Source organism: Narcine bancroftii, chromosome 1 (assembly GCF_036971445.1).
Source record: "Narcine bancroftii isolate sNarBan1 chromosome 1, sNarBan1.hap1, whole genome shotgun sequence".
Lineage (NCBI taxonomy): Eukaryota > Metazoa > Chordata > Chondrichthyes > Torpediniformes > Narcinidae > Narcine > Narcine bancroftii.
The window spans coordinates 286,855,105-286,870,026 of NC_091469.1; the positions used below are offsets into that span (position 1 = coordinate 286,855,105).

The 14,922-nt window shown below is 44.5% G+C and overlaps 1 protein-coding gene across 2 annotated transcripts in view; it reads right to left on the reverse strand.

Annotated features, from left to right (window-relative positions):
* The window catches only part of rcn1 (reticulocalbin 1, EF-hand calcium binding domain), a 40,915-nt gene extending 32,834 nt beyond the window's left edge, over positions 1–8,081 (reverse strand). The window contains exon 1 of one of the 2 annotated variants that reach the window (XM_069902794.1): positions 7,550–8,075. In XM_069902794.1, coding sequence (XP_069758895.1) covers positions 7,550–7,782 — 233 coding nt within the window. In that variant the 5' untranslated portion in view covers positions 7,783–8,075. Of the gene's footprint in view, positions 1–7,549 lie in introns of both variants that reach the window. The other variant, XM_069902805.1, reaches the window with a different exon arrangement.
* Between the last annotated feature and the right edge of the window lie 6,841 nt (positions 8,082–14,922).

Consider the following 14,922-nt stretch of genomic DNA (forward strand, 5'->3'; position numbering starts at 1 on the left):
TTTTTCCAGACTCTTTTGTGTAGTCTTCCAAAGGTGCTATTTGCCTTGGCGAGTCTGTTGTCTATCTCTTCGTTGATCCTTGCATCAGATGAAATGGTCCAGCCGAGGTAGGTAAACTGGTTGACCGTTTTGAGTTCTGTGTGCCCGATGGGGGGCTGGTGGTCATGGTGGGGAGCTGTCTGATGGAGGACCTCAGTTTTCTTCAGGCTGACTTCCAGGCCAAACATTTTGGCAGTTTCCGCAAAACAGCACTACTTACAACATCAACTACACTACTTACAACAGCACACTTCATATCATTCAATCATGTTAGTTAGAAAGGATGTCCTTCTAAATAAAACCCATGTTGATAATCCTTGATTAATCCCTGCCTCTGCCACTACAGATTAATCCTGTATCTCAGAACTGCCTCTCGGGTCTCTGATGACCATACTCTTTTTCTGTTCACCTTTATTCCTTTACTATAATTATGAAATATTTTGGGATTTACCAAACTTTTCCAAGTTGCCTATATTTAACATGCTGAACAAGAAACAATGACACCTCTTGTACTGTGAAGAAAAATGTGATATTAAGCCACATCCTCTCAAGAGTAGATGCACAGACTAAAACATCGTTAATTAGGCATTTAGAAGGAAATTAATGCCACAAAATTAAATCTGGCATTTAAAAGTCAACAAAATGTCATAACACAACTTATAGTATAGATACTGTGGACCTGCCATTCTCAAACTTTGCTTTTGCTATGGTCCCCTTAGACTCTGCTCAAACAGCCAAGTTTAGTTGGTTTCTTCTGTACTTCTCTCCTACCAACTACATTAAAAGAAAATCAGAAAAATTATTTAATATTTCAGTCCATGGCCCACCCTTAAATGTGCCATGGCCCCCCGTTAAATGTGCCAAGGCTCCCCCCTTAAATGTGCCGTGGCCCCACAGGGGGAGCCTATGGCCCCCACTGTGAATGGCAGCTTCAATCCTGCCCACAATAAAAATGAAGTACTTTAAAACTGAGTGGGTGGCAGATGTTTGGGCACCTGGGCCAACATTTTGTCCACACCTTGATGAAGGGCTCAAGCCCAAAATATTAGTGATGTATCTTTTGCTCTATAAAGTCCACTGCTTGACCTGCTGAGTTTCTCCAGTGTTGTTTCTTTATTTTAAAGTTGATACAGGCAAGCTCTAAAGTTTAGTTAATGTTAGAACTTTTGACTCCAGGCTTTAAGTTGCTCTCTACACCAGTATAAGTCTCTCAATTCTGGATAATCACAGTCCATGAAACAGGCATCACCAAAATACTTTCCTCTACTGGTACAGGGCTCACTGAGGGTCATATTTCAATCATTCCCAGAATAGATGTGCACAGTTCATCACTAGGGACTGGAGCATTTGCTTTGAAGCATCTTTGACATGTAACTACCACTAAAATGAACGGAAAACAATCATCTTGTGCAAAGAAAGATTCCATCAATAGGAATCAGCTCATTATTTGCTGTTTGGCAGATAAAGATTTCTCAGAATGTCATTCAGAATTCCTTTGCTGCTCTTCAGAATTGTTCCATGGGATCTTCAACATCCACCTGAATAAGCAGTCAGAGTTTCAGGTGTAACATCTTGACCAAAGACTCCAGTAGTGCATCACTCTGCACCTTCCATTGCATTTACAACCTAGCATATCAGATAGCAGAGAAGTGTAATGTTACTGGGACTGCTTCAAGGGACCGTTACCAGGACTACTGGGCTTGAATTATCAGGATGGACCGGAAGTGTTCTCCGAGAACATAGAGAGACTTCCAAAGTTACATAAAATTGTGTGGAGCAGGAATACGGTATATGGTCGCATATATTTTTCCAGGGTAGTGGGAATCTGAAGCTGAAGAGCATACATAAAAGGTGAAGGGAGAAAGGTTTAAAACAGGTCTTCTTCACACAGAGGGTGGTGGGGAGTATGTGGAACAAGCCCACATAGGAAGGTGGCAGAGAGATAGGGACTATTATAATGTTTGAAAGGTGCAAGGATAGGAAAGGAATCTAGAGCAATGGTTTTCAAACTTTTTCCTTCCATTCACATACCACCTTACGTAATCCCTTACTAATCACAGAGCACCTATGAGGATTACGTAAGGTGGTGTGTGAGAGAAAAGAAAAAAAAGTTTGAAAACCATTGTTTTAATCGTCCCTCATTGACTCGTTATGTGCACGGTTTCAAAACTCCAAAGGAAATGGGTCAATGACAATTTTTCTCAAGCAAAATATTTCAGTAACAATTGAGTCTAGAGCAGTGGTTCTCAACTTTCCCTTCCCACACCCATACCCCCTTAAGTAATCCCTTTCTAATCACAGAGCACCGACGACATAGGGATTACTTAAGGGGGTATGTGAGTGGAAAGAAAAGTTTGAAAACTGCTGGACTAAAGGTCATGAGCTGCACACAAGCAAATGAGACTACCTTGGTCAGCATGGACAAGTTGAGCTGGCTCTTTTCCATGTTGTAGCGCCCCATGACTTTAGAAAAATCCATCAGTGCCAAATGAACTGTCTGCCACACATGAAAATTGATCTAAATAATCTTTATTTCATCATTTCCATTATCTGGTAGTTTAAATGTGATTATCATATGTGCATGATGTATCCAGGTTCTTTAACTGTAAAATACACCCAGTAAACAATAGTTTCTTGTCAAATGATCTGAAGGAGCGTATGAATTGAAGCTATGGAGAGGGAGAATAATTCAGTTGGAAAATTCCAGAATTTAGACCTTATTTCTGAGATCTCTGCCCAATATGCTGGACCAATTAAATTTGGAGTTGATTAAAAAGACCAGAATTGGAGGAGTCTATGTTCAAGGACTACTGTGGGAGGATGTTGAGATAGGGAAAGGAAGGCTGTGGATGGGGTTGACACAGGGATAAGCATTTTAAAACATTGGCTACAGGTTAGAGCTGTGAAGCCCAGAAATGGGTCCTTTGCTGACCGTTCATGCTGACTGTGAAGACTTTCTCTACTAATCCCATTTGATTGTATCAAGACCAAATCCTTCTACTCCTTTCCCATCCAAGTACCTGTCCAAATGCACTTTAAGCATCTCATTTGATTCTCCATCTATCACTTCTTTCTGGTAACACATTCCATATAACCACTCCCATCATGTGTAAAACATCAGTTGGTTCTCCTTTAACATTCTCTCTTATCTTAAACCCACACCCTCTGGTTTTAGACTCTCCTACCCTTGGGGAAAAAAAATTCTGTCTTCTTGCCCTCATCACCTTGTAAGGTCACCCCTCAACCTCTTACTCTCCAGTGAGAACAAACCCAGCCATTGTAACCAAAGCCCTCCATTCCTGATGAATTTCTCCTTATGCTTTCTAATGTTGCCACACCTCCCAGCAGTGGGGCCGCCAGAATGGTAATGAATGAAGAGCCAGTGCAGAAGGAGTTTTCATGAGAAATCCTATTGTACGTCATTTTAGATTTATAGATATTTGACATACGGAAAATTTCTACAGATGTGTGGTACAAAGTGTGCTGACCAGCTGTATCATGGACTGGAATAGGGATACCAATGCCCCTGAGTGAAAAGGCCTACAAAAGGTAGTGGACGCAACCCAGGACATCGCAGGCAAATCCTGCCAACCATCGAGAACATCTACAGGGAACACTGCCATCAGAGAGCAACAGAAATAATCAGGGATCCACACCACCCAGCACACACTCTGTTCTCACTGCTGCCATCAGGAAAGAGGTATCGGTGCCACAAGATTTGCACCATCAGGTTCAGGAACAGCTGCTCCCCCTCCACCATCAGACCCCTCAACAACAAACTCAATCAGGGACATTTAAGGACTCTTACTTTGGCACTTCTTGTTTCCTTTTCTTGCCCCTCTATTGCACAGTTAGTTGTATACATTTCTTTATTTATTTCAATGTGTACGTTGTGTCGTTTTTTTTTCTTACACTACCAATAAGTGGTAATTCTGCCTGGCTCTTAGGAAAAAGAATCTCAGGGTTGTATGTGATGTCATGTATGTACTCTGTCAATAAATCTGAATCATTGTCTCCACATCAAACTGAATTCCTGAGCTAGGATAATGTAGAGGAGAATGCTGAACTGCACCGAGTTATGATGTGGAGATGAAAAAATTAGGTAAAGTTTATCGTTGAGCCAATTGGCACCTAAACATTTTAAATCTGTAACCAATGATTCAAAATGTAGATCTCTCCTTTTCAAGCCACCAGTTTAGATTTCTCTGTGCAGCCATACTCTCTGGGTATGAAAGTTCACTCGCAACTTGTTAAAAAATTTAAATGCTGAAGATTAGCATCTCGAAGCAAAGTTAACAGTCCAGATAGATGGTGGCATCCCCCGAATTTTACATGATTGTGATTTCCAGCATTAGCTTTATTGATCACAGAACATTACAGCACAGTACAGGCCCTTTCACTCACGATGTTGTGCCGACCCATATAAACCTACTCAACAAACTAAACTTCCCCTATCTCACATCCATAACCCACGATTTTTCTTGCTTCTCTCAGACTTTGTGAAGTGAAGAGCATCAACCTGTTCAACTCCACTCCTAATGAAATCACTGTGCCCACAAATCCATTACCAGAGCAATAAAAGAGACACTGCTGGAAATACTTGGTAGGCAAGTGTGAGATCAATCATTCACCGGCAAAATGAAGGACACTTTCTTCCCTTCTGTTGTCAGACTCCTGAAGAAACGTCCCACAACTGAATTAATGATGCCTTTGCTCTGTTCCATCTGATCTCATTGCAACTTCAAGTTTATTGTCATCTGACTGTACACATACAACCAGACGAAACAGCATTTCTCTGGACCTGAGGGCACGCACAAACACATATTACAGAATAATCACATAGAGTCAATGGGAATAAGTGAATTTTCCCATTGCTTGAGATTGCATGTTGTGTGATCAGCAAACTAATGGCGAGGCATGCCAATTTTAAACTCCCATATTTTTTACCTATTTATTTTTTGATGGTTGCTTGAATTCTGAATAACAGCGGTTTTACTGCACATGCATAAAGATTAAATATAAACTTTTTAAAAACTCTGCCCTTTCTGTTGTACTATATATTACTTAACTAACTGAATTGCTTGCAAAACAAACTCTCACTCTACCTCAGGTACATGTGACAATGAATGGTAAATTGTAATGCAGAGTCTGTAGCGAGAGCAGACCAACTTCTGAATTCTGATGGAAAGTCATTTTAACTCTGTTCCTCACTTTAAATTCTCCTTGATTTGCCTGTCAATTCCTGCACCTTCATTTTTATTTCAGATTTCCAGCCTATTTTTGTGATCACCAAGGCAGTGGGCAGCCTGGGTCGAGGGCTCAGCCTGTTTTGTTCCAGGTGAGAAATGTAATGCAGAAGCATTCCACGCCTGCTTTCTCACCATTAACTATTTGTTACAAGTTGTGGGCAGCTGTTGACGTGGCATTAACGGTGTAAATTAATCACAGGCACACTTCAGAAGTTTAGAATCCACGTGGCCACTTATTACAGCTGAACAGTGGAAATTTTTGTGTAGGGGATTGGAAATGCTATATCATCCCACCTGCTGTTGTATTAAAGTGATATTGAATATTGCAACGTTCCAGGAAATAACTGCAAGGTGGAGCTTGTTGTTGAAACTACCCACCTCAGTTCCAAGTCCCTTTCTTAAGACTGCACAATGAGAGGGGAATCAATGTAAACCATAACAAAGCCTCATTCATCCCCTTACTTTGAGCTCCATGATGTTCAGTCCCCTGCCCTGGATTTAGAGCTATGGGTCAAACCCCACTCCCAAGCCTTGACTGCATATTCAAGGGTAACAATGAGAGGGTGGTGCTCTGCTGGTGGCACCAGCCAGGATGAAAAATAAATAAATAACCCATTAACAGTGAGAGAGTAGATATGGGATGTTTGTGCATGATATTCCCTTGCCTTAACTGAGACAGGCCAAGGCTGTTCTTGGGAGTAAGTGTACACCATCTTCTCATCACTAAAGCAAAGCACTGCAGATGCTAGAAATCTGAAATAAAACAGAAGAGGCTGGAAATGAGTGGCAAATCAGGGATAGGACCAACAGTGGGAGGAATCAACTAGGTTCCCTGGACAATATTTATCTACTAACTAACACAATTCATCAAAGTAACTAGAAGCAAATGTTTATCAGAAATGCCAGGCTTAAGAAAGTCTGGGTCTTTGAGGAACTCAGCAGGTCAGGCAGCCTCCATGGGTGGAAAGGGTCAGTCATAATTTGAATTGAGGCTAAAGGAAAAAAAAGAGGAGAGAATCCAGGGAGGGGCCAAGAGGTGATAGGGCATTGGACAGAAGGTGCAAGAGGTAAAGGGTCCATTATTGTCATGTAATACCACATTTAGAATGTAACATACATGAAATTCTTAAACTTTTGTCTGCTGTAAGGCAAACAGCACCCCTCACACCTACAGCACCTGGTGTTCTAGGTGGTCACCCCTCCAAGTACTGACCAGGCCTGAGCCTGCTTAGCTTCCGAGATCAGACAATCTCATGTATTCAGGCCATTCAGGTGGACATTCAGGTAGAAGGAATGGGTGGGCAGGAAGAATTAGAGAGAAGAGTAAGAACAGGAGAAAGCTGAGGAAGAGATGGAAATAGTGGAACCAGATGGAGGTGGGGTTTTTGAAAATTAGAAAAAATGGAGGCATATAATGTGTTGTTCCTCAGGTTTACTTTTGGCCTCACCTGCCAAAGGATGACAGACACTCGAATTCTTCAGGGGGCTTGGCATGGTAGATGATGGTGAGGAGGGGACAGTCTGGAGCCCAGGTCAGCCATTCAAGACCGAGAGGAAAGTTCTTCAGTCAGAGGGCAGCGAACCTTTGGAATTCTTTACCCAAGTGAGCAGTGGGAGGGGAGTGGGGTCAGTTTCTTAGCGTATTGGTCATGAAGGAAAAGGGCAGAGGGCGGCACAAGGCCGAATGGCCCACACCTGCTTCTAGTATTTCTATGTTTTTTTAAAAGCGGATGATCTTTCTAGATAGTTAGGAGGTCGTTGTGGGTCGGAGCCACATAAAGGTTCCAATCGTGGCTAAACTTCAAAGGAGTTTCTTGGCTACAGAGCCTGACAGGTCGTCCCGTTACGGCGAAAGGCGCTACATAAATCCAAGAGCCCTCCTGCTATTTAAAGATCGAGCTGGTCTCTTCCACCCTCCCTCCCCACGCGTGGCGGATACAGCTGATCGCTGGAAAAGAGCCCACTGCCACGTTTTCGTACGAACGTGAAACTTCTCTGAAGATTCTGCACGCTCTTGTTGGGGGATTTTGCAGTTGGAAACTTTGCAAAAGACTTTGCCGACTAAACGCTCCCAGATTTGTTTAACACCGGGATTTCTCTCCACCAGGGTTCCGTTAAATTAACCCAGTTTACAGCTTGAAGTCACTGCTGAGATAACAGGCACACATTAACGCGTCCAACCACGTCTTCATGTGGTGAAACTGGCAGCCAGAGCCAGGCGTCCTGAACTTGAAACACCCAGCACCGTTTGCCCATCTTACCCCAGCCTCTCGATGCTCTCCTCCGGGCTGAGTTGATCGAAAGTCTTGGCCTCTTCCTTGCCCAGAAAGGCCTCGTGGTCATACTCGAAGTTGGCCGAGTCCTGGTGTGGTTTATCGCTGAGGGTCGGGTCCTGATGCACTCGCTCGTTCCTCAGGGTGGGCTTCGGGTAGCCCCCCGTGATCGAGAGCAGCAGGAGAGACAGTGCCTTCAAACTGCCCGCCTTGGGATACATTGTAACCCTGCAAAGAGGACACAAGACGATACAAACAGCACAGGAAAAGATACCGTTCAGGAAATGAACCGGCTGCTGTCCCAGTCACTGCACAGCCGCCCGGGTGAATGGGAACCTGTGGATGGGCTGCGCTGCCTCTCCGATATCTCGCCCATGAAAGTTGCCGGCAGTTCAAGGCCAGCGGCTGCTGCCCCCCGCTCCGGCTGCCTCTGATGCCGGCCTAAGTCACTCAACACTCCGCCCGCTTCCTCGCGGTTTTGTCAAAGCGCTTCCGATTGGCGAGAGGGCGCGTCCGCGACCCGAGGGGGCTGGAATCGCCACGTTGTACATCTAGCCCACAGCAACTTTTTTAATGCTCCCCCCCCCCCCCCATTGCAATCTCTGTCCCACGAGCAAGTTGGGCATGGGCGTGTGAGGGAGGCTGCCCCCAGGCACTGGCACACACCGCTCTCCACTTCAGTGTCGGCGCCCACATCGGTCGCTTCTCGGTTGCTGAACTTCACCCCGAGCACATCCAAACCCTTGCTGCCACTGTCACCCCCACCCATGTTTTAATGATGGAGAGAGGGCAGTGAAGGAGCAGACAGGGGCCATGGGAGGACAGAGATGAGGCTATTGAGGGGGTGATGATGAGAGGGCAATGCAGGAGTGATGGGCAGTGAGGGGAGGGAGGGAGGGAACAGTAAGTGGGTAATGGAAGGGGAATGAAGGGCAGTGAGGGGAGGGAGGGAACAGTAAGTGGGTAATGGAAGGGGAATGATGGGCAGTGAGGGGAGGGAGGGAACAGTAAGTGGGTAATGGAAGGGGAGTGATGGGGAGTGAGGGGAGGGAGAAAACAGTAAGTGGGTAATGGAAGGGGAGTGATGGGTGGGAGGGAGGGAGGGAATAGTAAGTGGGTAATGGAAGGGGAGTGATGGGGAGGGAGGGAACAGTAAGTGGATAATGGAAGGGGAGTGAGGAGGTGTAGGGGTGTGAGGTAATAGTGATGGGACAATGAGGTAAGAGTAATAGGAATGAGAACAGTGAAGCCGAATAGGATGAGGAGACAGTAATGGGTCAATGAGAGGGGAGTGAGGGGTGCAGTGAGAAGCAAAAGAATTTGTGTCTTGAAATGAGAGAACATTTCATATGATGATGTGATTGTTATTTCTATCCAACTCCCGATTGTACCCTAGTCCCAAACCACCAACAGATCTCTCTGCAACTTTTTTTTTCTTGAACTAACTACAATTACATATTTATCTATGCTTTCAAATGTTTACATCTGTTTCTGTCTTGGCTTATTAAGTCCATAAAACATAGGAGCAAAAATGCCCTTCCAGTCTGCCCACCATTTAATCATGAGCTGATCCATTTTCCCCACTCAGCCCGGCCTTCTCCCCATAATCTTCGATGCCCTGGCGAATCGAGAACCCATCAATCTCTGCCTTAAATGCACCCAAAGACCTGGCCTCCACAACCACCTGTGGCATCAAATTCCAGAAATTTATCACCCTCTGGCTGAAGAAATTCCTCTGCATCTCTGTTCTATACAGTAAGGCTTCACTCATTGGCAGATTGTCCAAAAAAGCCCTGGCTGCGCTCTCCTGTCCCTGCCCCTCTTTACACATGTGTGGGGTTTAGAGATTGCAGCACGGAGAAGAATATGATCCTCAACACTGCTCCCCTCCCTTTCCAGGGCTGCAAATGATCCTCTGTTTGCTCACATGGATGATTGCTGATGACTTGGGGCACTTGGTCTTGGAGCAACCTGGTGAGAAGGTTTTGCTTCTTGCTGGGATTCTTGGGCCCATTCCGCAAGTTGACCCTGAGCCGAGCTCTTGTCCTGCCGAGATGGCCCACAGCCCTGGCGTTTGCTGCCCTGTGTTCCACTGTGATGCTGTCATTTCCCACAGCTCCAGTGGCCCTGTCCTCTCTGGTGCAGAGTGACATCTCCTCTGCCCTGTTGTGATGTGACACAACACCCTCTCACTCCCAGCAATGGTCACAGATAGTTACCTAAAGAAATCCATTTTCCCCACTCAGCCCAGGAAATGGCCTTTCAGACCACAGGGTCTGAACTGAACATGATGCCAAATCAAACGAAAACTTTATAGATTTTCAGATTTCAGATTTATTGTCAGAGTATATACATGACATCACATAAAACCCTGAGATTCTTTTTCCTGTGGGCAAGGCAGAATTACCACTTATTGGTGCAAAAAAAAACTGCCCACAGTGTGGACATGTAAACAAATAAAGAACTGTAAACAGATAATGAATGTAAAAAAAACGACGGTGCAAAACAGACAGATCAATAAAGTGCACAAGTAAGAGTCGTTAAATGAGACCCTGATTGAGTTTGTCATTGAGGAGTCTGATGATGGAGGGTAACAGCTGTTCCTGAACCTGGTGGTGCAAGTTTTGCGGCACCTAGACCACTTTCCTGATAGTAACAGCGAGAACAGAGTGTGTGCTGGGTGGTGTGGATCCTTGATGATTGCACACGATTCACACCCATTCACTTCCTGCATATTCATGTTTATCTAAAAGCCTCTTAAATGGTGCAAAATGTTGGACGGACTCAGTGCCCCAAAACATTGACTGTCTTTTGCATTCTATGGGCGTTGTTTGACCCACTGAGTTTCTCCAGCATTATGTTTGTTCCACTACCGGATTCAAGAATAGTTGCTTCCCCACTGTTATCAGACGATTGAATGAAACTCTCATTAACAAAACAGTGTGGCACTTGCAACATTTCAGTGAGAATGCTGAACAACCAAAGAACAACCATCCAAGATTCTCATATTCACAAAACAAAATCTATTTACTTATTTATATTGATGAATACTTGTCCTGCACGGTTAACATGGTTATCATAGATAACATAGTGCCACACTGTTACAGCGCCAGCGACCTGGGTTCAAATCCAGCACTGCCTATTAGGAGTTTGTATGATCTCCTCGTGTCTATGTGGGTTTACTCTGGGTGCCCCGATTTCCTCCCACCCTTCAAAATCATATGGGGTTGCAGATTATTTGGGTGTAATTGGGCAGCATGGACTTGTGGGCTGGAAGGACCTGTTACTGTGCTGTATGCCTAAATATAAATATGTATTGTTTGTCTGTATGTGTGATTTGTCTGGTTGTGTGCCTGGATGTCTTGCACTGTGGATTGGAGAATGTTGTTTTGTCAGGTTGTGCTTACAGTTTTAAATTTAAATTTAGACATACAGCACAGTAACAGGCCCTTTTGGCCCACGAGTCCATGGTGCTCAATTACACCCAATTACCCGACAACCCCCAGTACGTTTCATACGGTGGTAGGAAACCGGAGCCCCCGGTGAAAACCCACGCAGACACAGGGAGAACGTACAAACTCGTTATAGACAGTGCGGGATTTGAACCTCGGTCCTGATCACTGGCGCTGTAACAGCATTGCGCTACCATGCAATTGGACGGTAATAAACTTGACGACTGTTTCAACTGAACTTTTTCTCTCTCACAGCATTTTTCTTTTATCTTACCATCCTGATGTACTCAAGGATAGGTTGACTTGGCCTAACAGCTTTTCACCATATCTGGATACACGTGACAAGGAATAATTCCATTTAATTCAAAATTTTCAGAACTGAGAGAGATAACTTTTCTGTGAGGTTAGAACATTGGGGGTTCAGTAAGGTGGATAAAGAGATACTGATCCCAATGAAGGACTGAATCAGCCTTGGCATTCAAATGGCTTCCTCTCTTTGCTCCCTGTTTCTTTTTAACCTGTTGGGCCCTACAAGAGCAGTTTGTGCGCTGCCTCTCGGCCTTGGTGTGATCCACTGTGATGTAACCATCTCAAGATAGATGCACAGGCCTTGAATTTCTGCCAAGTTCTATTTTTAGATGGATTGCCCAAGTTGGAGAGGACATGTGCAACAAAGTTTAAAAGAATATATCATATTCCCCTTTGTTCTGCTGACTCCTCAACAGCAAATGACTTTGTCTTTCAATGAGAGTAAAACACAAAAGCCTGCAGATGCTGTGATTGAAGTAAAAACACAACTCAGCAGGTCAAACAGTGCGCTTTATCTTCTTCTTTGGCTTGGCTTCGCGGACGAAGATTTATGGAGGGGGTAAAAAGTCCACGTCAGCTGCAGGCTCGTTTGTGGCTGACCAGTCCGATGCGGGACAGGCAGACACGATTGCAGCGGTTGCAAGGGAAAATTGGTTGGTTGGGGTTGGGTGTTGGGTTTTTCCTCCTTTGCCTTTTGTCAGTGAGGTGGGCTCTGCGGTCTTCTTCAAAGGAGGCTGCTGCCCGCCAAACTGTGAGGCGCCAAGATGCACGGTTTGAGGCGTTATCAGCCCACTGGCGGTGGTCAATGTGGCAGGCACCAAGAGATTTCTTTAGGCAGTCCTTGTACCTTTTCTTTGGTGCACCTCTGTCACGGTGGCCAGTGGAGAGCTCGCCATATAATACGATCTTGGGAAGGCGATGGTCCTCCATTCTGGAGACGTGACCCATCCAGCGCAGCTGGATCTTCAGCAGCGTGGACTCGATGCTGTCGACCTCTGCCATCTCGAGTACCTCGACGTTAGGGGTGTGAGCGCTCCAATGGATGTTGAGGATGGAGCGGAGACAACGCTGGTGGAAGCGTTCTAGGAGCCGTAGGTGGTGCCGGTAGAGGACCCATGATTCGGAGCCGAACAGGAGTGTGGGTATGACAACGGCTCTGTATACGCTTATCTTTGTGAGGTTTTTCAGTTGGTTGTTTTTCCAGACTCTTTTGTGTAGTCTTCCAAAGGCGCTATTTGCCTTGGCGAGTCTGTTGTCTATCTCATTGTCGATCCTTGCATCTGATGAAATGGTGCAGCCGAGATAGGTAAACTGGTTGACCGTTTTGAGTTTTGTGTGCCCGATGGAGATGTGGGGGGGCTGGTAGTCATGGTGGGGAGCTGGCTGATGGAGGACCTCAGTTTTCTTCAGGCTGACTTCCAGGCCAAACATTTTGGCAGTTTCCGCAAAGCAGGACGTCAAGCGCTGAAGAGCTGGCTCTGAATGGGCAACTAAAGCGGCATCATCTGCAAAGAGTAGTTCACGGACAAGTTTCTCTTGTGTCTTGGTGTGAGCTTGCAGGCGCCTCAGATTGAAGAGACTGCCATCCGTGCGGTACCGGATGTAAACAGCGTCTTCATTGTTGGGGTCTTTCATGGCTTGGTTCAGCATCATGCTGAAGAAGATTGAAAAGAGGGTTGGTGCGAGAACACAGCCTTGCTTCACGCCATTGTTAATGGAGAAGGGTTCAGAGAGCTCATTGCTGTATCTGACCCGACCTTGTTGGTTTTCGTGCAGTTGGATAATCATGTTGAGGAACTTTGGGGGACATCCGATGCGCTCTAGTATTTGCCAAAGCCCTTTCCTGCTCACGGTGTCGAAGGCTTTGGTGAGGTCAACAAAGGTGATGTAGAGTCCTTTGTTTTGTTCTCTGCACTTTTCTTGGAGCTGTCTGAGGGCAAAGACCATGTCAGTGGTACAGCAAAGATAAAGATGCGTAACCAACGCTTCATCAAGGTATAAACAAAATGTAGGCAGGCACCACAACAAAAGGCAAAGACGCCCTGTCATTCTCCTTATTATGCTTACCGAGGGAATTTTATATTTTAACTCTTTCTGAGTCTTTTTAAAATTTTATTTATTAATCAAAATAAGTCATACAATAAGAATACAAGTTGATACATAATATTTTATCCCATATAATCTCCCACCCCACCCAACTCTAACCAACCCACCCTTCCCAACCCCCCCCCCCCCAAAAATGAAAGGAAAAGATAGAGTAAAAGAGGAGATCAACTTACATAACAACCTTCAACTATTGCCATGGTTTAGTGCAACCCCCAACAGCTGTGGGAAAAAAATAACTACTACAGATTCAAACCCATGTAGCTCATATACGGGCTCCAAACTTTAACAAAAAAAGGATAATTATTTCGTAAATCATACCTTATTTTTTCCAATGAAATACAAGACCTCATTTCTGAATGCCACCGTTGAATACTCAAATCAGTCTCATTTTTCCAAGTAATTGCCAAACATTTTCTAGCCACAGCCAATGCCAATCTCAAAAAGGAAATTTGAGATTTATCCAATTTTAATTCCAAACTCAATTTCTTAATATAGCCCAATAAAAAATACCATAGGATCAAGGAAGTTTTAAATTTAAATAAAACTTCTAAAAGTTCCTTAATTCTAATTCTATTCCAAAAAGGTCTTTTGCGCAGCATTAAGAGCGTAAAATGGAATTATTCAGCATTCTGTGATTCATGTAAAGGTTGAGTGGAATACTGAAGAGAAAACGGAGTGCAAGAGCTGCATTTATATATCACTCCTCTCGTGAGTCAGACAATCCCAATGCATTTTCTAACCAATAGTTTCATCTGTAGATATTTTTTACAGAAAACAAGGCAGCACGTTTGCACACAACAAGCTTCCAAATGTCTGTTCCTTGAGTTCATGGATGTCTGAGATACTTTGGTGGAGGGACTGATTATAGATGCATTGACCTGGGGTGGCCAACCTTTTCATTTTTATTTTTTAAATTTAGTAATGCAGCACAGTAACAGGCCATTTTGGCTCATGAGTCCATGCTGCCCAATTAACCTACACACCCCCTACCCCCAGTATTTCCTCGTGGGTTGACATACCTTGCTGTATGTCTAAATTAAAAATTAAATACTAAAAGATTGGCCACCCCTGCACCCCTCCCTAAGTACCTTCCCAGGTGAGCACGGAGAACACACACCTGTCTTTTCACTCCTTCTCACCCAGGTATCCTGGATGTAGAACTGGATATTGCATATACTTGTGTAATCGGGAAATTTGTAGGACCAATTTTTTGGGTCAAATCTAGGGGTGGGGGGGGGTCGACTTTTACACAGGTTGTACTTTTGACCAAGTTAAGTACCTGTGTCGTTCAAAGTGTTGAGAGCTCTGATGGATGGGCAGTTGGGGCCAAAAAAGGTGGGGGCGGTAAACTTTTATACGGGATAAAGAAAAACATGCAATTTTTGGGCCAAAAAAGGGGAGGTCAACTATTGCATAGTGTCAATGATTGCACAATGTTTTATATATTTGGTATGTTGAAACCAGTGTGGGTCTGAAAACTCCAACATTTTGGTT